The 23,117-nt window shown below is 52.2% G+C and overlaps 2 protein-coding genes across 2 annotated transcripts in view; one reads left to right on the top strand and one right to left on the bottom strand.

The window, feature by feature from the left end:
- Positions 1-10: 10 nt before the first annotated feature.
- On the top strand, positions 11-10,310 carry Ergic3 (ERGIC and golgi 3). Its single transcript, XM_050150673.1, has 13 exons — positions 11-174; positions 310-380; positions 489-576; positions 772-891; positions 2,111-2,204; positions 3,206-3,371; positions 3,465-3,522; positions 8,097-8,128; positions 8,816-8,912; positions 8,992-9,056; positions 9,618-9,754; positions 9,834-9,889; positions 10,114-10,310. Exons 1-13 carry the CDS (start codon positions 87-89, stop codon positions 10,191-10,193), a joined length of 1,152 nt encoding a protein of 383 aa, XP_050006630.1. The 5' UTR covers positions 11-86; the 3' UTR covers positions 10,194-10,310.
- Positions 10,311-11,666: 1,356 nt separating this feature from the next.
- The window catches only part of LOC126506969 (fer-1-like protein 4), a 35,299-nt gene continuing 23,848 nt past the window's right edge, over positions 11,667-23,117 (bottom strand). The window contains 20 exon segments of the mRNA XM_050151003.1: positions 11,667-11,935; positions 12,013-12,113; positions 12,188-12,218; positions 12,220-12,463; positions 12,877-13,118; positions 13,261-13,359; positions 15,055-15,140; positions 15,545-15,711; positions 16,327-16,481; positions 17,286-17,341; positions 17,343-17,457; positions 17,614-17,741; positions 19,434-19,503; positions 19,505-19,536; positions 19,791-19,925; positions 20,002-20,102; positions 20,355-20,397; positions 21,157-21,285; positions 21,369-21,427; positions 21,567-21,765. Of these exon segments, the coding sequence (XP_050006960.1) occupies positions 11,755-11,935; positions 12,013-12,113; positions 12,188-12,218; positions 12,220-12,463; positions 12,877-13,118; positions 13,261-13,359; positions 15,055-15,140; positions 15,545-15,711; positions 16,327-16,481; positions 17,286-17,341; positions 17,343-17,457; positions 17,614-17,741; positions 19,434-19,503; positions 19,505-19,536; positions 19,791-19,925; positions 20,002-20,102; positions 20,355-20,397; positions 21,157-21,285; positions 21,369-21,427; positions 21,567-21,765 (2,373 nt within the window). The 3' untranslated portion in view covers positions 11,667-11,754.

Here is a 23,117-nt window from a genome sequence, read left to right as displayed (position 1 = left end):
CAGCGAGGGGCGTGGCCCAGACCCCAGGCCGGAAGCGGGAGGCTAAAGGGGCGGGCCGGCTAGTGTCCCCTTTCCGGGCGGTCCCCATGGAGGCGCTGGGGAAGCTGAAGCAGTTCGATGCCTACCCCAAGACTCTGGAGGACTTCCGGGTCAAGACCTGCGGGGGCGCCACGGGTAGGTCTCGGAGCGGGAGGGGTGGTGGGGAGGGAGCTGTCCCCGCGTTTGGCCCGGGCTCCCGGACTCTCCCAGGCCTGCTGGAGGCTGAGGGGTGGGACACAGGCCATTCCAAATCTCGCTCCCGCCTTGCAGTGACCATAGTCAGTGGCCTTCTCATGCTCCTGCTGTTCCTGTCCGAGTTGCAGTATTATCTCACCACTGAGGTAAGGGGCGTGCCCTAGAATGTGGGCGGGGCTTGGCGTTCTAAGGGTAGGACCCTTAAAGCGGGGTTGGGGGTAAGGCCCAATCTGACTGAGAGGGCGTCGCTGCAGGTGCATCCTGAGCTTTATGTGGACAAGTCTCGGGGAGATAAACTGAAGATCAACATCGATGTTCTTTTCCCGCACATGCCTTGTGCTTGTGAGTACCTGATTGTGGGTGGGAGTTGGACTCCTGGGTGTACCAGGTGGGCGTCCAGATTTACACTTAGATCCCGGAATGGGTGCCAGGTCATCCTCATGCCCCTAGTTCAATTCTTCCACGAGATACTTCTTTCCTATCAAAGCTCCGATCTCCAGGCCCCTGGAGTCATACATAGTACCTGTCTCTTTCAAGATCTGAGCATCGATGCCATGGACGTGGCCGGGGAGCAGCAGCTGGATGTGGAGCACAACCTGTTCAAGAAACGACTAGATAAGGATGGAATCCCCGTGAGCTCAGAGGCGGAACGTCACGGTAACCAAGGTGGGGGGGGGGCAGGTCTCCAATCCTAGAGCTGGGCACACTCACACCGTCATCCAGAAGTGGACTGTTGCAGGCTCAGTGACGCATTAGACAGAAGTCAGCTGGCTTGCCTAGGGTTCTTCAGCTGTTAAGAATCAAGACTCTGTTGAATCCTGTTTCTTGTATCGGCACATTGAGTGGAATACCTTAGGGACTGGAGAGATGGCTTGGTGGTTATGAGCAGAACACTTTACTTGGTTTTCATACTCTCAAGATTGAGCAGGGGTCTTCCATAGATAGAAGCTTGTCATGTGTTTGCTTTCCCAATGCATTGGCTAAAGGGCTTTCCCCCTTTGCAGTGCACGTGGCCTAAGGTTAAGAGTTTAAGTTCTCAAGTAGAATTTCCTGGGTTCAGATCCAGCGCCGTCCTGCATGAGGTCTCTGAGCATCAGCAATAAAGTAGTAAACTGTAGTACCCCATACAAGAGAGAAAGGCTCAGATGCAGGCAGGCGGTTCCCCACTTAGGATGTTCTGACTATGTGAGGGTGTGAAAGCACCCATACAACCTTTCTGCTCCTCTTTCAGTAAAGGAGTCAGGAAGTTATTTGCAATACTTAGTATTTTGTTAGGAAATAGCCTCTGTGCCAGATGGGTTTGCCCAGCTGTAAGCTGTGTGTGTATCTGAGCATGTCTTAGGCGGGCTAGATTAAGCTATGACGTTCAGTATTTTAGATGTATTAAGTGCATTTTTTTTGGATATGATAGTTTATCCATATGTAACCCCCGTCGTAAGTTGGGGATCACCAGTAATGTGAATGAAAGACCTTGTTTAGCTAGCTCACTTTCACTTTCTGTTTCTAAGCAGCTGTCTCCATTACCCTCGGGTACATTTTTTTTTTCCTTGAACTCACAGAGATCCACCTGCCTCTGCCTCCTGAGTCCTGGGATTAAAGGTGTGCGTCACCATGTCCAGCTTCAACCCATTTTCACAATCTTGTAGGAATGCAGTGAGACCTGGTAGTTACCTGTAGCAGCTGTGCTAGCTGAGTCCTACCTGTTCCTTATTAGTACTCGGTGTATGTAAAGCGCTTAACTCCTGACCATCATACGTGTTGTATAAATATTAGATTTTGGTTTTCCTTTGCTATTTCCCACTCCAGTGGTCAAAGGACTTGTGATGTCACTATGTCTACTCATGTTGTTTGTGCTTTGCCTCTGCCCTCTCCTCAGAACTTGGGAAAGTTGAGGTGACAGTGTTTGACCCAGACTCGCTGGACCCCAACCGCTGTGAGAGCTGCTACGGGGCTGAATCAGAAGATATCAAGTGAGCGGAGTCCCGGGCAGGGAGTGGGTTCTCATCAGTCTTTCTGCTCAGCCTGGAAAGATAGACTAAGAGTTTAGAGGGGGTAGGGTGTGTGCTCTGGCACTGATCCTGGTTCAAATGATGAGGGCTAATAAGCAGGCCTGCCCTGACAGCTGTGGACCTCGGCAGACGGCAGGAGTGGTTGGTTGTTGCTTCTCAGCCTGGAGAAGCAGCTCGAAGGAGATTCTGGAGTCTAGCTGCCAGCCTCTCAGTGCTTGTCCTCAGGCCAGGCCACGTCACTTCTCCATCTGTTAATAAATGAGGAGAGGAACACATTCCTTGCAGTGGTCACGTAAGGATCGAGTGTATGTTATTGGTAAAGCCCTGAAGTACAAGGCCAAAGCTATGCTATTAAGCCTCTGATGTGTGCTAACAGCTGTGTGGTTTCCCCAGCCCTGACTTTTTTTTTTTTTTTGGTTTTTCGAGACAGGGTTTCTCTGTGGCTTTGGAGCCTGTCCTGGCACTGGTCTTGTAGACCAGGCTGGCCTTGAACGCACAGAGATCAGCCTGCCTCTGCCTCCTGAGTGCTGGGATTAAAGGCATGTGCCGCCACCACCCGACTTGATTATTTTTTTTTTTTTTTTTTAGGGAAGAAATTGTGGGAAGTAAGGCTTGTGTTACAGTCAGTGGCAAACAAGCACAATGCCCTGGAATCCACAGGCCTACACACACAGACAATAATAGTAGTAGTAGTATGTGGAACTGAAAGTTTGCATTTTAACCATCTTTGTGTGACAGTTCATTGTCATTAAGGACATCCAGTGCCTTTTCTCCTACGACAGGTCACAGCCCCAAGCAGCATAGGGGTGTGCTCTGAATGTTCTGCTCACAGTGAGGAGACAGCGAGAAGCCTTGGTGGTCAGGGAGGAGGCTGACAGAGCCTCGGCAGCAGTCAGCTGTTGGGGCTTTCCTTCCCAGAGTGCCAGCCTGGCCTCGCTCTCATCCCTCCTCCTTCCCTGCAGGTGCTGTAACAGTTGCGAGGATGTGCGGGAAGCTTACCGCCGTCGAGGCTGGGCCTTCAAGAACCCAGACACTATTGAGCAGTGTCGACGAGAAGGCTTCAGCCAGAAGATGCAGGAGCAGAAGAATGAAGGCTGCCAGGTGTATGGCTTCTTGGAAGTCAACAAGGTACCGGGAGGGAAAAAGGCGAGGTGGCTGGGCCGAGCCAGGCTGGGAGGACTCCACAGCGCAAGTGGAGAGTGAGAGGACATGTCCCTACAGGTGGCTGGAAACTTCCACTTTGCCCCCGGGAAGAGCTTCCAACAGTCCCATGTGCACGGTGAGTGGTCCAGAACCAGCCGGGTGTCTAGCTGTCGGGTTCCCTCGTGCAGGTTGGCGTGCCCCTCGCGAGGCCAGTGTTCTTTAGGAGAGCAGTCAGCACAGTTGTGAGGAGTTCGGGGCCAGGGCTGTGTGCTCCGTTGAGCTCACCTGTCGTGCATGAAGCCCTGGATTTGACCCCCAGCCTGTGTGGTACAGGAGTGGGTGGTAGCACAGAGCCCAGGTTAATTGGTTAATTGGTGGACCCACTCCCCAGTCAGGTGACTGCAGGTGAGGCTTTGGTTATGCAAAGCCGGATTGGAAGTCAGGTTCCATACATTGAGCTGTGTTTATGCGTGCGTTCCTTAGATATCTGGTCATCACCCCCTGGGTACCATGTAAGTCTAGATAGAAAGATACAGCAGTCCATAAAGTCCCTGCACTCAGAATATTCACACAACATCTGGGGATGGTCCACATACCTATAATCTCAGCACTTGGGAGGTAGAGACAGAAGGGGCAGTTCAAGGTCATCATCACTTACAGAGCAGATTTGAGACTAGCCTTAGCTACATGAGACCCTGCTTCAGCACCCTCTCTCCACAAAAAAGAAAAAAGGAAAAAAAAAGAAACAATTATAAAATTCATGATATATCCTCTACTATTAAGTAATGTGGCCAAACTTTGCTTTGCCTGTTTAACAGAGAAATTCCCAGAACAGCCAGGGCTACACAGAGAAACCCTGTCTTGAAAAGCCACAAGGAAAAAGTAGTGTGGACCAAGTCAAGCATGGTGGTGCTCACCCTTAATTCTAGCAGTTGGCAGGCAGAGACAGATCTCTGAGTTTGAGACCAGCCTGGTCTACATGGTTAGTTTTGGGCTAGCCAGGACTACATAGTGAGACCTGGTCTCAAAATAAACAATAATGTGGACGAAAACAAGGCAGACTAGAGAGAGCTGGGGGGCAGTGTGTCTGCCGTTGTAGTTACGGTGACTTAGGGAAGACTGTGGGTTACTCCTGCACACAGTGGAGGGCAGAGCAAGGAGAAGAGCAGCCGTAGGTCCTGAAGGCCTGAGTGCGCTTGGCAAGTGCCGGGAACAGAGTGAGCGGAAGAGCGTGCTTGACTCAGGGTGAGAGGACACCCTCGTAGCGCAAGAGGCCCCAGGCTTCTCTGCTGTGTGAGATGCCAGGAAGGGTTTTCAGGGGGGGTGATCTGATTTCTCCTTAAAAGTAAAGTCAAGCATGGTGGCGAGAACCTTTGTTCTCAACACTCAAAAGCAGAGGCAGGGGGATCTCTGGTTCCAAGACAGCCTGAATCTACAGGCTTTTAGGTCTACATAGCAAGACCTTGTTTCCAGAAGAGAAAGATGAAGGCACATGGTAGGCAGCACTTGATGGCGTGTGCAAGACTGGAGGAGAGAGGACAGGACAGGTCAGGTCAGTGAGGAGGTGGGCAGTGAGCAGTCCTAGCGGAGCGAGCGGTGGTGGTGGAGCTGGAGAACTGGGTTCTAGATGTGTCACAGGTGGAGCTCAGAAGCAGCTGATAGATGTGACAGAGAAGGACAAAGGAGGCCAAGATAACTTCAGAGCTCATGCCCAAATAGTTGGAAGACTGGAACTCCCTTTTAGGAGACACGAGGAAGGCTCTGTAGAGCAATAGAATGACCATTTAGGAGACAAGGAGGACTCAGGGTGGTGCACTTGTTTGAAGGTGTGAGTACAGAGAGACCCTCAGCTTCTGACACTTCAGACCAATAGGATTCTCATTCCGTAGGCCCTCGGGATATGAAGTAAGCGTTTGCCTGGAGTTCGAGGACAGAGACTAGCCAGGAGACAGACGTTGAGCCTCCCACAGATTTAAGGCTATGGGACTCCATGAATTCCCCGTGCGGGTGAAGTTTGTTGAAGGGAACTCAGGGCTCTTGCATTAGAGGCCAGCAGTGTGGGGACTGAGGAGGAAACTGTAAGGCCGGCTGGTGAGATGGGAGCTTGAGCAAGGAACGCGGCATCCTGAGAGCCAGGGGTGGGTGCTTCTGGATGCCGAGTAAAAGCCGAATTTGGGATGTTAGTGTAGTGGTCTCTGATGGCCCTGGTAGAACACGGCTACAACTAGAAATGCGGAGAAGTGTTTGAGGATTGTGTTAGATAGATGTCATCGTTGCCATTGTCCGTCTAGAGCACTGGTTCTCAACCTTCCTAATGCTGTGACCCTTTAATACAGTTCCTCGTATTTAATACAGTTCCCTAACCATAAAATTTTTATGCTACTTCATAACTGTCATTTTGCTACTGTTATGAATATATCTGTATTTGGTTTTGTTTGGGTTGTCTTAGTTTTTCGAGACAGGGTTTCTCTGTGTAGCCCTAGTTGTCCTGGAACTAGCTCTTGTAGACCATGCTGGCCTAAAACTCAGAGATCCATCTGCCTCTGCCTCCCAAGTGCTAGGATTAAAGGCATGCGCCACCACCGCCCGGCTTAATATCTGTGGTTTCTTTTTTTTAAATATTTATTCATTATGTATATAATCTGTGTGTATGCCTGCAGGCCAGAAGAGGGCACCAGATCTCATTACAGATGGTTGTGAGCCACCATGTGGTTGCTGGGAATTGAACTCAGGACCTTTGGAAGGGCAGGCAAAGCTCTTAACGGCTGAGCCATCTCTCCAGCCCCCTATCTGTGGTTTCTAATGGTTTTAGGCAATCCCTGTGAAAGGGTTGTTCAGTCCCAGAAGGGATCGCAAACCCCAGGTTGAGAATGACTGGTGTAGAGGGTAGCAGCAGACCGGTGACTAGGGAGTGGGGACACAGCTGGGAGGGCATGATGTTGGAAGGCTCGCCATGTGTGTGACTTGGGTACCATAAAGGATGGACAGCTAGTTACGGAAACTGTCCTGGGGGTGCCTGGTAGAATTTCATGTTTAACAAGTAGGAACTTTGAGAAGATCAGGGGACAGTGATCTGAAAATGGCAGTAAGGGGCTAGAGGGACCGCCACTCTTTTGGTCACAGAGGGGAAAGAAGATCAAGTAGTAACTGAGACGATAGCGTGGAGCTGGTGCCTGGAAGAGAAAGCCAGGCCATGGCTGAGGTGGAAGAGTGAAGGGCCTAGGTGGAGGCTGAGACAAGTGTTGCTGCTACCTGGCGAGTTGTGGGTGGAGTGGGAGTTAGGGTCACATTAGGGGACAGCTACTGGGTACGAGGGGTCCAGAGGACGAGCAGGACCTGGTGGTCCTGAGCTGTTCCACATGACTGAGCAGGCGTGGGGTCCTACAGTTTCTTGTGTAGTCTGTGCCTGCAGTGGGGGAAAGGCACATGGAGAGAGGTAGGTGACCTGGAGGACCCTGCAGGCTCTGCAATCCCCGCCCCACCTTTACTCTGGAATTTGCCCTCCATGTAGAGTGGATTTCCTGAGACTCTAGGAAGACATGTGTCACTGTGTAAAGCTGTGGGCTCCAGGCCTTGTGCACACTCGGGAGGTGGGGCTGGTGGGCAGCAGCACCTCTGCATCTCTGCCTAGATCTGTATTCGGGCCATGAGCCCCAGGGCAGCTGACTCTGAGTACAAGGATGCTCATACACAAGCTGCAGTGGCCTGTGGCCGGGCATCTGCATGAGTCCTCAGTTCTAAGATCCTTGCTGACTGAAGGGTGACTGATGGGGGTGTATACCATCTCATGAGGCTGACCAGTAGCCACCTCCTTTAGGTCCTCAGGACAGCCCTTTGCAGAGAACACGGGCCAGGTGCTTTGTCCAGGTCACACAGCTGGGAGGCTCTCAGGCTAGCTATTTTAGTACTTAAGCCCTTTTTTATGCCTTTTTGGCCCTGGAAAAGACGTTTTAGCTGGGGCTAGACCCTTGTGCCGAAGCAGGACTATCTGTCCTCCCTCTTCCCATGGGTCTCGCTCCATAGATCTCACTGTGAAGCTCTGAATCTCTGTTCTCTTCCTCCTCTCTCCTCCCCTCCCCCATGCTGCAGTTCATGCTGTGGAGAGTAAGTGGCCCTGCCCCCAGGGAGGCCCTCCCCCCACTTCCAAGGCAGCCTGCCCTCTTGGAATGGGAGGGAGATTTGGATGGGTCTGGGATGGAGCCTTCTCTGACCTGGCTGCTGGGTGACTCACCCCTAGGATGAGTCTTTGATGTGGGGTTCCTTACAGAGGGCAGTTGGGACTAGAAGGAAGGAAGAAATTGCTGGTTCAGGGAACCCATGAGACTCCCTTTGGGGAATTTTGAGAGTAGAAGCAAGGGAGTCCCGGGATTTGTCATTAACTCTTGTTAGGGAGAGCCCTGTCCATGGGTTTTGTTTCCTGAAATAAAAGCCCAGCTTGGGAGTCAGTGCCTGGAGCTCCCTGTCTGTTCCGGGAGAGAGATCTGTGTTCCTGTCCACCCCAGTGGGAGGCTCTGAACTCTCACCCAGATCCAGGCAGGCCCTGGCCAGCTGTGCTGAAGCAGGACCAGAGGTACCAGGCTGTGGGTGACGGGGTTGGAGAGGAGATAGGTGCGTCATACCCCACAGGGAGGAGGACGGCCTTAGACAAGACCCAAGAGTAGCCAGGAACCTGGACCTGCCTGCTGGTGACTCTTTCTTCTTCTTTCCTAGTTCATGACTTGCAGAGCTTCGGCCTTGACAATGTACGTACCGGGCGGAAACCATGGAGGGCGGATGGCGTGGAGACTGAGCCCTGCTCATGTCTGAAATGGGGAGAAATCACTGTTCTGCTGGTGTGCAGACCGAGGGCAGAGACAGTTGTATAGATGCATCCTCAACAGAAGGAAGCTCGGAGCAAAGCCAGGATGAAGTGTGACATTTCTAGGAAACCACCAGGGTGGAGATAGATGGCCAAGGCTGACACAGTTGGCAGGGCCAGAGACCCTGGCACTGGAGCCACACTAAGGAGTCTGCCCTTTCAGCTGAGAGGGCAGCTGTTGGCTCTCCTTAACCAGGGGTGTGACACAGCCAGATTTTCATTTCTAACTGTCCCTCAGGAAAGCTGGCAAATGGGGGCTTCTGGCTTAGGCCTCCATCCCTTGAGGCACCTGGGCAGGACCAGTACCTGCCGTGCACTCGCTGGCTGTGAAGCTCTACCTTAAGCCCTCTAGCCCCAGGAACGTGTGGGCTGAGGAGGGAGCCCTCAGTAAAAACAGATGCCTGGTGTAGGCATTTCTTCCATTACAGCCATGGCCTCTCCCACGCAGCCCCTCCCTTCACCCTCCCCTCTGCCCAGCTGTGCTGACGGGCTCAGGCAGCCCTCTCTGCTAGTCTAGACAGTTGTGCGTGGGCTGCGTGCTGTCAGCCTCAGACACTGATGTTGCTTACAGATCAACATGACCCACTACATCAAGCACCTGTCATTCGGGGAGGACTACCCAGGCATTGTGAACCCCCTGGACCACACCAATGTCACTGCACCCCAAGGTACCGTCCTGGGAGGTAGCCCCCTCTGTCACAAAAGCCCTGCCTGGCACCTATGCCCTGTGCTTTCTTCTCCTCACAGCCTCCATGATGTTCCAGTACTTTGTGAAGGTGGTACCCACGGTGTACATGAAAGTGGATGGGGAGGTGAGTCGCGAGTAGAGCTGTCCACCTTTGTGGTTCCTCCAGCTGGGAGTGAGGTAGTGCTCTCACTCCCATGTGACGGACACAAAGCCGAGGCCCCAGGGCTAGTGATGCCCTCGCTGAGACACAGGACAGACACTATTTGGTCTTCCTGCTTCTCACACTGCCTGCAGACAGTCCTTGGGTGCCTACTGACCCCCATTGTCTGTGCTGGCATGGGGCTTGGCCAAGCCTCCCTGGGCCTGCTCGGTCTGTGGTCTGTGGAGCAGCGTGTCTGTGGAGTGGCATGGCAGGGCTGAGGGGAAGTGAGTCTCAGCCTTAGGGTACTGCCTACAAGAATTTCTTCTCATCCCTGGACCACCTGAAAGCATCCATCAGTTGGAGGGAGGACAGATAAAAACCGTTAAGATGGTGACCGGAAGGAAAACCAGGATAGCCAGAGGGGCCTGGGTGGCCCGCAGGCCTCGCGATGCTGGTTACCAGTGTGAAGCTTCTTCTGAGGCTCAGCACAGCCCTGAGTCAGCTTGTAACTTCACTCTGCCTCTGCTTCCGTTCCTACCACAGGTGCTGAGGACAAACCAGTTCTCTGTGACGAGGCATGAGAAGGTTGCTAATGGGCTGCTGGGGGACCAGGGCCTGCCAGGGGTCTTCGTGCTCTATGAACTCTCCCCCATGATGGTGAAGCTGACAGAAAAGCACAGGTGAGGGCAGGGAGTGGGAGCAGCCACGGCTCTGGGCCTGAGAGTAGGGTGCCGACCACGCCCTCCTGTGTTCCTTCAGGTCCTTCACCCACTTCCTAACAGGTGTGTGCGCCATCATTGGGGGCATGTTTACAGGTAAGTCCCAAGGTGCCTGTTTGGGCAGTGGGGGCCCCAAGCTTCCCAGTGCTGTGGATTTGGTCAGGTGTTCCCCTGCTGAGTGACATCCTCAGCAATGTCCCAGGCTTTGGTTGGGGAAGAGGGTACCTTCAGGGCCAAGGAAAATGCTAGCCTAGCCCGGTAGATGACAGTGCAGGCGTCCACGTTGCGGGGTCCAGTGCTAGCCGTGGTCTCTCCCCCAGTGGCTGGACTCATCGACTCACTCATCTACCACTCTACTCGAGCCATCCAGAAGAAAATCGATCTAGGGAAGACAACGTAGTCCCCATCCTTCCCCGTCGTTCCTTTCCTCTGTCCCCTGTGATTATTCCAAAGCCTCTTTCCTGCCCCATGTCTCCTCTCCAGAGTCAGCCCTGGGTGATAAATGTTGTGATAGTAATGTTGGTCTCAGTGTGGTTCTTGGGATCTGGCTGAAACCTACAACAGTCCATCATGACTGACAGGCTGGGGCGAGCCCTTTGGGAGTCCCACATGTGCATCCCGTTTAATATGGCTTCACAGCCATGTCCTTAGTCCCTTTCTAGGGTAAATATCTTGGAGCAACTATGGCTTGTGAAGTAGAAGACACCAGTGCCATTATCCCAGAACTCCGAGTCCAGGCTAGAGTGTCCCTTGTGCAGTGATGGACAGCTAAAGCAGAGGGCCATGCGGTTCTGCTCCACCGATGTTTCTGCTCTCCGCCGAGCTCCGTAGTGTCTCCTCGCACTGAGAGATTAGCGTGGACCTTTACAAAGTCCTTACGGGAACAACACTGAAGCAAGGCGGAGGAAGCTGGGACTGCCGTTCTGGAGCAAAACCAGCACAACCCTTAGCTCAAGACCTAACCAGGGCTTCTTATTAGAGCCCTTATCTCTGTGTTGAGAATCGTGATCCAGAGGCCCCAGTGCTCCACAGCCCAGGGAGCCAAGACAGTGGGCAGCAGGCAGTTCATCAGATCATGTTCCCCTAAAGCTGTGGCAGGAAGCCAAGTACAGCAATGACAGCAGAGCCTTGGGGGTGCATGAGGGCCAGGTGATTTGATTGTCCAGAGTTGTTTATCACCAAGCAGTCGGGGGTGTTGACCTGGGACTATTTCCCTTGTTAACTTGGGGTCCTTCTGGTAACCCACCTATCCTCTCAGCCTCTGTGGTTCAGGAGCAATATTGGTCTACCCCATGCTCTTAGGAAGATCACCATCTGAGTACGCCAGCCACCAGCTCCCATGGTAAGCCAGGCCCCTCCGGAGGAGGGAGGCAAGGGAGCTGCACAGTGATCTCCAGTTCCAGGGGGCCCTGCCTATCATAAACTGCCCTCTGGGGGCAGCATGGCTAAGCTAGGAGGCAGTAACAGCCAGTGATACATTTAAGACCTGTAACAAGCTACCTGAAGCCAGCCAACCAAACCAATAATTTCCCTTTTTTGCTTAAGCCAATTTGGGTTGAGATTTCTTTCTTTTATATATATATAGCTTTAGTAGGCATCCTTGCTCTCGGGGTTGGCAAAAAGTTAACGGAACATAACGCTTAGATGTCGTGAAAGGCAGCACCATGAACACTGAGGAACCCAGGCTCCGGCAGGACTACAAAGCAGGCTGTTGAGGGGCTGATCCAGATGACACAGCCCACTCAGCCATTAGGGCTTGTTCTTCCCCGGGTCGCATGTGGGCCATCTTCCATCCCTCTGCATTCTAGCAAATCCCTGAGAGCGTTTGACCTTTACCACCTACAAAGACCAGGTCCGCAGCCCCTGGGTCTGCAGTGAGGTTTATTAAACTCAAGTACTGGACCCTAGAGCTCATGTTGGAAGAAAGGACTTCCTGAGCAGGGTGTCCCTGGTCCCTCGGACTAGTGTTGGAAGATGACCTCACTGATCTGTCCAGGGATGGTGTAGAAGACGAGGAGGAGAAAGACAGTGATGAGCGCCAGCAGCAGCAGCAGCACCAGGATGCGCCAGTGCCGGCGCCAGATGAAGAAGACAAAAGTCTTCAGGGGGTTCACGAACCAGTTGAAGGAGGTTTTGGGGCGGCTGTTGGGGAAGGGTAGAGTCACATGACCAGGAAACCCCTGCCAGCGACCCCACCTCCCTAAGCTCGCGCTACTTACTTGGGCTTCTCCAGCGGCTCGGGCTCTTTTCTTCCCTTCCCAACTGGCCGGTTCTCTGCCTCCTCCACAGTCAGCAGTTCAAATTCCGCCTCAACCTTCCCCTAGAAGGAGATGGTGAGGCTGTCAGTGGACACAGTCCAGCCCTGAGCCAGGCCTTAGCCACTACACTACCCACCGTGAGGATGTAGCCGTTGCCACCGGTGTCTGAACTCCAGGTCCTCTGGCCGTCCCTTCCTCCTCCTCTTCCGTTTCTTACGACCCTGAGCTTCTCGGGCCTCTCGCTCCACATCTTCCACTTCCTTCATCTTCACCACCGGCCACCAGCCCCGCAATCGACGACAGTGAAACAGATTGCACCTCGGCCCAGCCCCACCAAGGGCTAGTCGAACAGAACAGTGCTCAGGGTCCCGGGCCCCCCTCACCATGTCTGGTAGCTGCAACTCCAGGGCTCCTGTGAGAGCACAATTCCCGAGGTTAGGGTGAGGGGTCAAAGAGGCAGCTCCCAAGTGTTGCCAAGTACCAAAAGGGAAAATACCGTGGTCAGGCCACAGCTATAGACTTCCTAACCAGTCAGCACCAGCCTGTCAGGTCCCAACCAAGGGACCATACTGCCAAAGCATCAGAGGCCACAACGGGAATGCAGAGCGACTCCAGAAGGATCCGGGGGAAAGACTTGAGCAGAAAGGAGGTTACTACATCATGCTCCCTGAACACCATGGTCAGGTAGAAAGCAATGGTTCAAGCCTGGGGTCTAAAATCACAGGACTCAAAGTCGAGTCGGAGTAGGAATCAAGGGACAGAAGAAACAGTGGAGGCAAGGAAAACGAGGACAAATGTAGGCTTGAGGCTAGGGAAGCTAAGTACCAAGGAAGTCGTTGGCGGAGATGCGGTCGTAGTCCCAAACCTGCATCACCAGCACAGCTGGCTGCCGGAACTCAGCCTCCTCCAGGGCGAAGGGTCCGGGCTTGCGCCGGACGCTCACCTCCCGCTCCGTAGGCAGGTAGTCAAAGCGAAACACGAAGCGCCAATTGAAGTTGCCCTCTCCAGTCAGGGAGTTGAAGTGGACGTCTGTCTCCTGTTTGTCATGCTCCAGCCTCTTTATCCAGCTGCGTGAGAAAGGACACAGCCCAGGGCAAGATGGGCATTGGGGCTGGAGCTGCACCCAGAACTCAGCTCCTGGCACACAGAGGGCCTGGACACAGGGTCCCCATTTACAGTTCCCTTAGGACAACCATTTGGACAGCCTACCTTTTCACATAGATGTCGCTCGACATCTCTCCTGTGAGCGGGTTCACGTCACCCAGAACCACATCTTCCGTGTTCCAGATGACAACTCTGAGCTCATAACTGGGGACACAGTGGTTTCTGACTGTTGAGAAGGGTCCTGGGAGTGTCCGGCCTAACGCACTACAGCCCCTGGTTTGGTTCCCCAGGGACTCTTGGACTGAGGTGGTGGCACACAGGACTGTAATCCTCAAGTTCATCTCTGAGGCTACATGAAACCTTGTCCTCAAACCATAACAGCCAGAAAATCTTTGATCATTGTTCAGTTGGAGAGTGCTTGCCTAGCATGCATGAAGTCCTGGGTTCAGTCTCTAGCACACATTCATGGCAATTGGTACATGCCTGTAATCCCAGCTATGGAGGGGGAGAGGCAGGAGGATCGAGAGAGTTCAAAGGCCATCCACCGCTGCACACCTAGTTAAGGACCTGCAGGGGCTGCATGAGGCCTTGTCACAAAAGACAAGAAGCAGAGGGGGCGCTGTGCGAACAGAAGGGAACTGGGTCAGATGTCACTGACCATGCCCCACTACAGCAATGGCAGCACCAGGGGAGTTCTGACTCAAGCCAGTACCATGAGGTTCTGCTTCCTAAACTCTTGGAGTCAGGAGCCTGTAACCTTGAGTGATTCAGCATCCACCAGCTGCAGGGGTAGAGCCATGGCAAGTCACATGACACGCCATCCAAAGTTCTGGGTACTGAAAAGTCTGAGTAGAAAAGACAACCAGAGATGGAAGGCACAAGAACCAGCAGAAAAGTGCTGGAACATCCTGGTTCTTCCCCATGGCCGTCATGGGGCTGCCTGGTCATCTCTTCTTCCCTTCATTTATTGATTCTCCCTGGGTTTAGTTTAGATAGGGTCTCATGTGGCCCAGGCTAGCCTTGACCTCTCTGTGAAACAGAGGCTGCCCTTTGAACTCCTGACCCTGCTGCCTCTGCCTTCTGAGCACAAGGAATACAGACAGGCATACACTACCATACCAGTTTTCCCTCTGATTCTGCCCAGCCACGCTGTCAGTCTATACGGTTCTGGTGAGATAGGCATCTACCCGACTCTAGATTTGGGAGAACCACCCAGAACTGGCCTATCTGTGGTGTTCCAGCCTTGCCCATGGTGACAGCTTCAGAGAGGAGCATCTAACCCCCAGCAGACAATAGGAGGTGGCTCTCAGCTTTTGTCTAATAGGATTGGGTTTTATTTCTGCTCAGAAGGCCTGGCTGGTAAGAGATGAACCTGAAACTCTCAGAGGCTACTTTGTTCTAGACTGCAAAAGGCTTCTCTGAATGGCTGGAGATGACTCAGTGAAAAGAGCACTTGTTACTCTTCCCCAGGACTCAGGTTCCGTTCCCTGGATCCAGTGTGGCTTATAACTATCTGTGGCTCCAGTTTAAAGGGATCTGGCGCCATCTACTGACCTGTGCAGGCCCTAAGCTTGAATTCAATACACAGACATACAAGCATGCAGGCAAAAGAGCCATGCACGTGAAAAGAAAAGAAAAAAAAGGATCCTCCCTGAGAGGGACACAGCCCGAGGTGGAAAAGGACAGGGCTGACAGTCGCCAGGCATCTGGACCAGTGTCTGAGTGACGACACCCTCACAGAACTGCACTCGGGCTAGCTTGGGCTAGCTGGGGCAGGAACAGTGTGTACTGAAAGATACAGACGCCCAGAACTCACACCTGCCCGTGAGCCTAAGTCAGAAGTCTTGGCTCAGTTGGGGCTCAGATTTTCAGAGAGTAGAAGGGTCAAAATTCTCTCACCTGATTGGCTGCAGAGGCTTGATGTCCACTGGGGGTGGGGCAGGCACGTCACTGGGGAAGATGTCAATCCACATATGAAGGGATCCCTAAGAGCACAAAAGCAGGCTGCAGGGTCTTGTTAGAAGAACCCCTTCCCCTACAGCCTTGAATCTGGTGGCTGCCCTGTCCCCAGGGGGAGAAGAGCCAGGGGCAGGAGTTACTGGGCAGACTGGGCAGATTCGGGGGTATTTGGATGAAGGCAGAGTCTGAAATGAGGGTCCCACAGCCAAGACTAGGTTTGAGTTCAAGGTGAGAAAACTGAGGTCAAGAGTAGGATGTGGTCTTAAGGCCTGACCCTCATTGGCTCAGGGCTGGGGACCCTGTGGGACCAGAATTGGAGATAATAGGGTGTACAGCCCATGACAGGTTCTCACTGACACCAGGAGCCAGGATTAGCGGCAGCGTAGAGTGTGGCTTGGGAAAAGGGTCTCGGGGAGTCGGGGTCCTTCACCTGCAGCAGCCCTGGGCTGCGGGGATGGTACAGGGGCCGTGTTTCCACATGTTCAGGTACCAGCTGGATCCCGAGTCCTGGCATCTCCTGCCAACGCCGCAGCCGCAGCACGAGCAATGCTTGAGCCTCTTCAGAAGCCTCATTTCTCACCTTGGGATCTCTGCCGTCTGAAACAGGGGGATGTAGCGGAGACTAACGCTACACTCGATAAAGCCTGTGGCCTCTGCCGGGCATGGCGGCTCACACCTTTAATCCCAGCAGAGGCAGGAGTATCTCCAGGAGTTTGAGGCAAGCCTGGTCTACATAATGAGTTTCAGGAACAGAGCTATGTAGAGACCTCCTTAACAGCTATGTTCTCCCAACCCCCATCCCTACACCCCCAAAATTACCCTGTGGCCTGGAAGAGCAAGTCCACCACTCACAAAAAGCAAGAGCTGGGGGAGGTGCTGCTGCTAAAGCTACTACCGGTGAAGAGCCAGCGTCACGATGGCTCAGACCGTTTAGAGACCAGACCACCAGCCGCTTGAAGTCTGAGCTCAATTCCATAGCCACAGACTGTATAGATCTCTGTATCCTGTGCGCTGAGAGGTTTACTACCTAAGATCATTTTCTCCCTGCATCGAGGAACTGTGCCCTTACTCAGCCAAATTCACAAACATCCCTGTGCCTGCTGCCATCAGTGGGCTCTCCTGGGCATACTAGCCTGGCACCTGCTGTATCCTGTGTCTTGGTCTGTCTCCCTGGTACTCTCTGTGGCCTGCCCAGCAGAGAGAGTCTGGTACCTGAAGGCAGGGCCTCGGACGGTGTCAGGAAAACTCTGTTGTCCACCTTGACAGCCCCAGCTCGGTATTCTGGGGCAGGGAGGCCACAGCGCTGGCACAACCCCGCCAGAATCTGTGAAGGCCGGAAGGCATCGTGCCAGGCATTGTACCCATCCCTGCAGGCAGAAGAGGACAATACATGAACTAGAGCAGTGTGTGGGCACAGTGGGCACTGTGGGGCTCAAAGAGGTCACATGACTTAGTACCAAAACCCCAGTACCCAAACTCAAGTCTTGGCTACTGAGCTGAGATGACTTGCAAAGGGTAAGAGATGTTTCCCTTCTGTAAGAACTGTAGCTTGGATACAAGAATGGGGCCGTGACAGCTGGGGAGATGCTATTGTTCAGCTTGTAAAGGGTTTGTTGCATAAACATGAAGACCTGAGTTCAAATCCCCACAGCCCACATAAAAGTTGACACGTAGGGCAAGTATTCGTAATCCCAGTGCTCCCATGGGAAATGAAGGTGGAGACAGGAGATGCTGCTAGCTCATGAACCAGGTAGCCTGGCTCACAACAGTGATGAGACTCTCCCTCAAGATGGATGGAGAAGGGCTGGAGAAATGGCTCAGTGGTTAAGAGCATTGCTTGCTCTTCCAAAGGTCCTGAGTTCAATTCCCAGCAACCACATGGTGGCTCACAACCATCTGTAATGAGGACTGGTGCCCTCTTCTGGCGTGCAAGCATACACACAGAATATTGTATACATAATAAATAAATAAAAATTAAAAAAAAAAAGATGGACAGAGAAGAGTAACGCCCAAGTCTGTCCTCAGACCCTCACATGCATGTTGTGGAACACGTGTCCCCAAATACTACACGTGAATGTACTCAAACATTCAAAATATAAGATTAAACACATTCTAAAGGGAACTGTGAACTTGAATGTGTTCGCTTCAGGAATGGGCCCTGCCAGACTCACACATTATACTGGGAGGCCAGCCCACAGTTGGCTCTGTGGTGGCTATAGAATCTATTTTTCCAGGTCAATGTGGGTCTCCCCAATGAGGTCATCAGAGCCCATGAGGTCATGATCGAATATGGCCACAGTCAGCTCTGGCTCTGCTGGAAGGGAGACATTCAACTCCAGCACCCTGGACAGAAAAGAAAAGTGGCTAAGGACAGCTCTACGCCCTCCAGGGGGACCTGGGGTAGCGGTGTCCAGTTCCCCACCATCACAAGTCAGCAGCCTGGGCAAGAGCCTGTGGAGCTCCAGACCCCCCACTCTCAAGTCCAGGGTCCAGCCTCACTCTCCAAAGATGGGGTGGAGTTGCTTGGGGATGTAGCGTTCCTTAGTGTCCCGCTGTTCCTTGCCAGCGCTCACCACCACATAGGGGTCTGCCTTGCCTTTGGGGTCCGCGGGAGTCAGGTTGGTAGCCTAGGGGGTAGAATTGAAATCAGTGGAGTCAGGAGAGACACCATCCTTGAAACTGAAGCCCTTGTCGGACCTGATCACAGGATTTTGCAAGGTGCTGGAGGTCAAACCAGGGCTTCCTCCACACTGGTCAAGCACTCTGTTGACTGAGCCACATCACTGCCCTGGCCTCTTTCTGTTACAGTGCGAGAGCCATCCGCAGTATGAGGTGTGTTTAGAACTCACTGGGGAATCAGAGAAGCAGGTGGCACTAGGGCCCGTCTTCCCCAGTCAGCTGTTGGTGCCTATCCAACGTTAACAGTTCAGCCAGGGACTGTAAAGTTAGAAAAACCTACTCTGCGACTCAACCCATAGAATGCACCAATAGGATGCTGTTTAGGGAGGGGACCATACCAGACATTGGGAAGACTGTACTGCCCTAAAGAGTGTGGTCAGTGAGAACTGGAGGCTGGGGATGGAGGGCAGAGAAACGTGATAAGGGATATAAAACTCACTACTTTTGCCAAATTGGCATGCCAGCCATTTTTGCCTTTTGTCCAGGTTGGGCAAACTGGAAAATAAATCTGTCTTGCCTTTGCTACACTGAGTCTCCAGGACTTTTATTATAAAGTGAAGGTCAATGTTTCTCGCCTACATAAAGAATACACTACTCGGGCTGGAGAGATGGCTCAGTGGTTAAGAGCATTGCCTGCTCTTCCAAAGGTCCTGAGTTCAATTCCCAGCAACCACATGGTGGCTCACAACCATCTGTAATGGGGTCTGGTGCCGTCTTCTGGTCTGAAGGCATACACACAGACAGAATATTGTATACATAATAAATATTTACCCAGCACTCGGGAGGCAGAGGCAGGCGGATCTCTGTGAGTTCCAGCCCCCAGAATTGAGTTTTCTGAATTAAACAGATAATATAAATCTCAGTCTTAAATCAGTGTGGGGGGAGTCACACTAAAGACCCTGTTTCCTAAAATGGCTTCTCTTTCCCGCGGGCGAGCTGCCTCTTCAGCAGCTTTCAAGGAGGTCCCGCTTCATGCAGGGTCTGATTTCCAGCCCTTCTTTTGCTCAGACTCTAAGAACCCAAGGTCAAGGTTCAGGTGTGGACAAACAGTATTGAGCTGGGGCCAGTGGTTGTCTTGAAACTACAGCCTCCTTGCTCAACGAAAAGGGAAATTCCCCTTTCGTCAAAGCTTTGTGTTCATTAAAAAGATGTCTAACATGTCTAGACGTACAAAGGCATCTATCTCGGAGCACCCTCTACCATAGTGCTAGACGACACAGTCAGGATGAGTTCACTACCTAGCATTACCCTAGGAGGGTCAGATGGTGATGCAGAGTGTCTCTTCCAGTGATGCCTTACAATCCCTAAGTCAGGTCATAGCATCTGCTCCAGTGACAGGGAGAGAGGGACAGAGGGACAGAAACCTGCTTGTTCCCCATTTCTTCCCAAGACTCCTTTAAGAAACTTCCAGGGCCCTGCTGTCTGTATGACAGCCATACAACGGAAAGAATTACAGGACATTTGACCAAAAGGCATTCTGGGATTGGGGATCCCACACTGCACCTTTCAGCCGCGCCGTCCCTAGACCAAAGATGTGCATAAGTCTTGCCACAGACAAGCTTTGTGAGGAGAAGAGGTACCCTGAAGGAGCGTCCTACCTCTGTTGCCATGGGGATGAGCCAGGAACTGAGGACACTCACCTTCACGACATACACTCTAACCAGAAGCTTGATGGGCCGGTTCTGGGGGATCCCCCTGGAGATCTGAGGCTGCCTCTGACTCAGGGTAAATGAGGAAGGAGCCCTGAGGTGGAGGAGACAATTCCATTAGATTTATGTGTGAGTGCTTTGCCTGCATGTACGTCTGTGAGCTTGGTCCCCGAGGTCAGAAGAGGGTGTCAGATTCCCCAGAACTGGAGTTAGGGAAGCACCCTGTGGTGCTGGGGAATGGAACCCTGGTCCTCAGCAAGAGCAGCCAGTGTTAACTGAGGAGCCACCTCTCCAGCCTGTAAGCTTTTCCAGTCCCTTTTCAGCCTCCCTTTCTTCCCCGAAGTATACCTTGAACTTGCCCACAAAGTGTCCAGATCCTTCCTCTCCATCTCCAGCCTGGCCGCCTTGCCCTTTGTACAGGGGGAACACATTCAGCCAGTCTTCGAAGTGGTTAAACTCCTCCTCCAAGGAGTTGTTTTAGATCTGAAAGGTGAGGGGTCTCAGTGACACCTCTGTACCCCAAGTCCAAGGGGCACCCTTTTCCCCAACACCCCATCACCTTCAAGGTGGCAATTGCTTTTTTCCGAGGTCCAGAAACTTTGGTATCAGTTCTCCCCTGCTCCTGGGCCTCCCTGTCCGCAGAAATGAGGTGGGTGCTGTCTGAAAACAGCAGTGAGGTAAGAACTGTGGGGACAGCCAGGCGGTGGTGGCGCACGCCTTCAATCCCAGCACTCAGAGGCGGAGGCAGGTCGGTCTCTGTGAGTTCGAGGCCAGCCTGGTCTACAGAGCGAGTTCCAGGACAGGCTCCAAAGCTACACAGAGAAAACATCTCGGGGGCGGGGGGAGGGGGGAGAGAGAGAATATGAATGTGAGTATGGGGATAGAGCGAGAGCAAAAAGTCGCATCTCTCACCTGGGTCCCCAGCGTCCTCCATCTCATCCTCATCGAAGTTGGACTGAAATCAAAAGGCAGATCAGAGATCCCCTCCCCTCCTTGGCCCACCCTCCCTCCAGCTATGCAGCCACTTCTTTGTTAAAGTGGCCTTTACTGTCCAGTCCTGTGCTGTTGTAGTCAGTCACCGCCACCCACTTAGGGTCACTGAGCCCTTGAAACGAGGTCAGTCTACATGGCAAGGTGCCGGGAGTTGAAACACATACCAGACTTCCTGGGAGAATATAAAATAGCTTATTAATTTTTATGATAATTACTGGTTGGAACCATATTTCATATATGTTAATAAAACATTATTAAAATTATTCTTATTTTCCCTTTTATTTTTTAATGTGGCTATTAATAAAATTTTTTTTAAAAAGTTGAGACAGAGTCTCATGTTGGTATAAGCTGGCTTTGAATTCCTGACCCTTCTGTTACCACCTCCCAGGTGCTCGCTGGTGTGTGCTGAAGAGCTAGAATTCTGCACTCATTTTTTTACTTGTTTGTTTTTGAGACAGGTCTCACTTTGTGTCCCTGCCTGGCCTGGAACTCACAGGGATGGAATACAGGGATTAAGGATATGCACCATGCTTGGTTCACGTTCTATTTTGTTAGACAACAGAGTGCTGGGAGGCAGAAGTACTAATGTCCAACTACTGAAATAATGAGAAAGGGGAGAAGAGATGGCTGCAACCAAGAGCTCTGGAGCAGACAGGGGTCTGCTGGATGAGACTCCCCCTTCCTTTGCCCCTCCATTCCTGCGAGGCCCTGCTCCACCCACCTGCCCGTGGAGCTCCTGCAGCAAGGCGTAGTACTTGGACCACCAGTCCATCTCTTCTGGATCTGGGATGTCCTCCTCCAGCTCGGGGCCTTGACCCAGGAGCCCTAAGGTGAGCTTCTTCAGAGGAGCCTGAGGTAGAGAGGCCCTTGCTGCTCCCAGCCAGCACCACCACAGACCCTGACACCCCTCTCCTGCCTGGGGAATCCCATCACCTTCAGAATCCGGCTGGATAGTCCTGCTTCAGCCCCGAAGGGGTCTCGAGACTGCTCTCCTGGGAGCAGGGAACAGAGCCCACTAGTTTAGACCAGTAGACATCAGACTCCAAGCCCCACTGGGTGTTCCACTGGAGCCATCGCTACTGGACCCAGAGGGGCTTCTATCTGTGGCTCCTACGGAGAAAGACTCCTAACCTTGAGGGCCCTTTGGCACCAGGTCTCTTGTGTCCTCCTCTGGTTCCTCCTCCTCAGGGGGATCCTCACGACCCTGGAGTGTGAACTGCAGCATGTTGGAGACAATATGGGAACCCACAAGGACAGTCCGGCCAAAGGCCCGGCGCTCAATCACCACGATGCTGAGTGGGGGCTGCAGGTATGACTGTTCTGGCAAGTCCTAGAGACAGGAAAACAGGAAGTGATTCCCAGTCCCGGGAGGGAGGAAAGGAGCTCAAAGCTGTGGGGAACAGGGCATTCTGGGCTCAGCTCCGTCACACTGTCAGTCGCTTGTGGCCTTCTGACTTTGTGCCCCAGCTGAAGAGGGGACAGAGCCCTTTGGCACCAGGTCTCTTGTGTCCTCCTCTGGTTCCTCCTCCTCAGGGACTCACAGACTGTTCTAAGTACGGTGACTCAGCTGATATGAAGAGACTTTGTCACCTATGAAGTGTGACCAGAAACACAGGTTAGCGTTTTTCTTAGAGGATGAAAGTTCAGCCTGCAGATAGGGTCAGAACCATTAAAATATGTGTGGATTTGACCAAGTGATTGCCCAACTGTCCCTGGCACCCAAGGGGGACAAAGACAGTGATTATACCACTAGTTAGGTCACTGGCTCATTATTTACAAAGAGGAAAAACAGAGCTACATCAGAGAAAAGCTTCTACCTTTCCCTGGAATTAAATTATTATTAGTTTTTAAAAAGTTTTTAACTAGAGTCTTTGATACCCAAGGTGTGGTGGCACACACCTGTAATTCCAGTATTTGGGAGTCATGGGATGCATGACAAGTTTGAGGTCAGCTTGAATTACATAGTGGGTCTTTGCCACTAAATATCAGGAACAGGATTGACTGTTGGGTTGTGTGTTTAATTTTTGCAGTTCCTTATATTTCCTAGATATTAACCCCCATCTTGAGTAGATAGCTTGCAAAGATTTAAAAAAAGAAAGGAAGGAAGGAAGGAAGAGAAAGAAAGAAAGAAAGAAAGAAAGAAAGAAAGAAAGAAAGAAAGAAAGAGCCAACAAAACAGAAATGTGAATGGCTATTTTGCCGGAATATATGTCTGTGTAGCATGTGCATGCAGTGCCCAAAGAGGCCAGAAGAGGGCACTGGATTCCCTAGAACTGGAGTCCTAGTCAGTTGCTGAACCCAGGTCCTCTGAAAGAGTAGTCAGTGCTCTTAACTGCTTAGCCATCTCTGCAGCCTCACAATAAATATATTTTTTTTTTGGTTTTTCGAGACAGGGTTTCTCTGTGGCTTTGGAGCCTGTCCTGGCACTAGCTCTGTAGACCAGGCTGGTCTCGAACTCACAGAGATCCACCTGCCTCTGCCTCCCGAGTGCTGGGATTAAAGGCGTGCGCCACCATCGCCCGGCTCAATAAATATTTTTTAAAGTGTTCAACATCCTATGCCTACTGTCCACATGGTTGAAGAAAGAAGGGGCGCGCCCACATGTCCCACACGTGTGCATCCACAATGCACACGTGAGAACACAAACACAATTTTAAAATGTAATGTGTTAAAAAAAAAAAA

This window comes from Alexandromys fortis, unplaced genomic scaffold (genome assembly GCF_014885135.2).
Source record: "Alexandromys fortis isolate MF-2015 unplaced genomic scaffold, M_Fortis_MF-2015_v1.1 scaffold_27, whole genome shotgun sequence".
NCBI classification, from domain to species: domain Eukaryota; kingdom Metazoa; phylum Chordata; class Mammalia; order Rodentia; family Cricetidae; genus Alexandromys; species Alexandromys fortis.
Note: the sequence above shows the minus strand (reverse complement) of the source record. Positions and strands in the feature narration are given on the sequence as shown.

Bases quoted from the DNA above. Each gene is read 5' to 3' on its own strand.
- Ergic3 (XM_050150673.1), top strand. From the start codon at position 87: ATGGAGGCGCTGGGGAAGCTGAAGCAGTTCGATGCCTACCCCAAGACT. The intron at 381-488 runs GTAAGGGGCGTG...GCGTCGCTGCAG, and splicing joins AGTATTATCTCACCACTGAG to GTGCATCCTGAGCTTTATGT. The intron at 3,372-3,464 runs GTACCGGGAGGG...ATGTCCCTACAG, and splicing joins GCTTCTTGGAAGTCAACAAG to GTGGCTGGAAACTTCCACTT.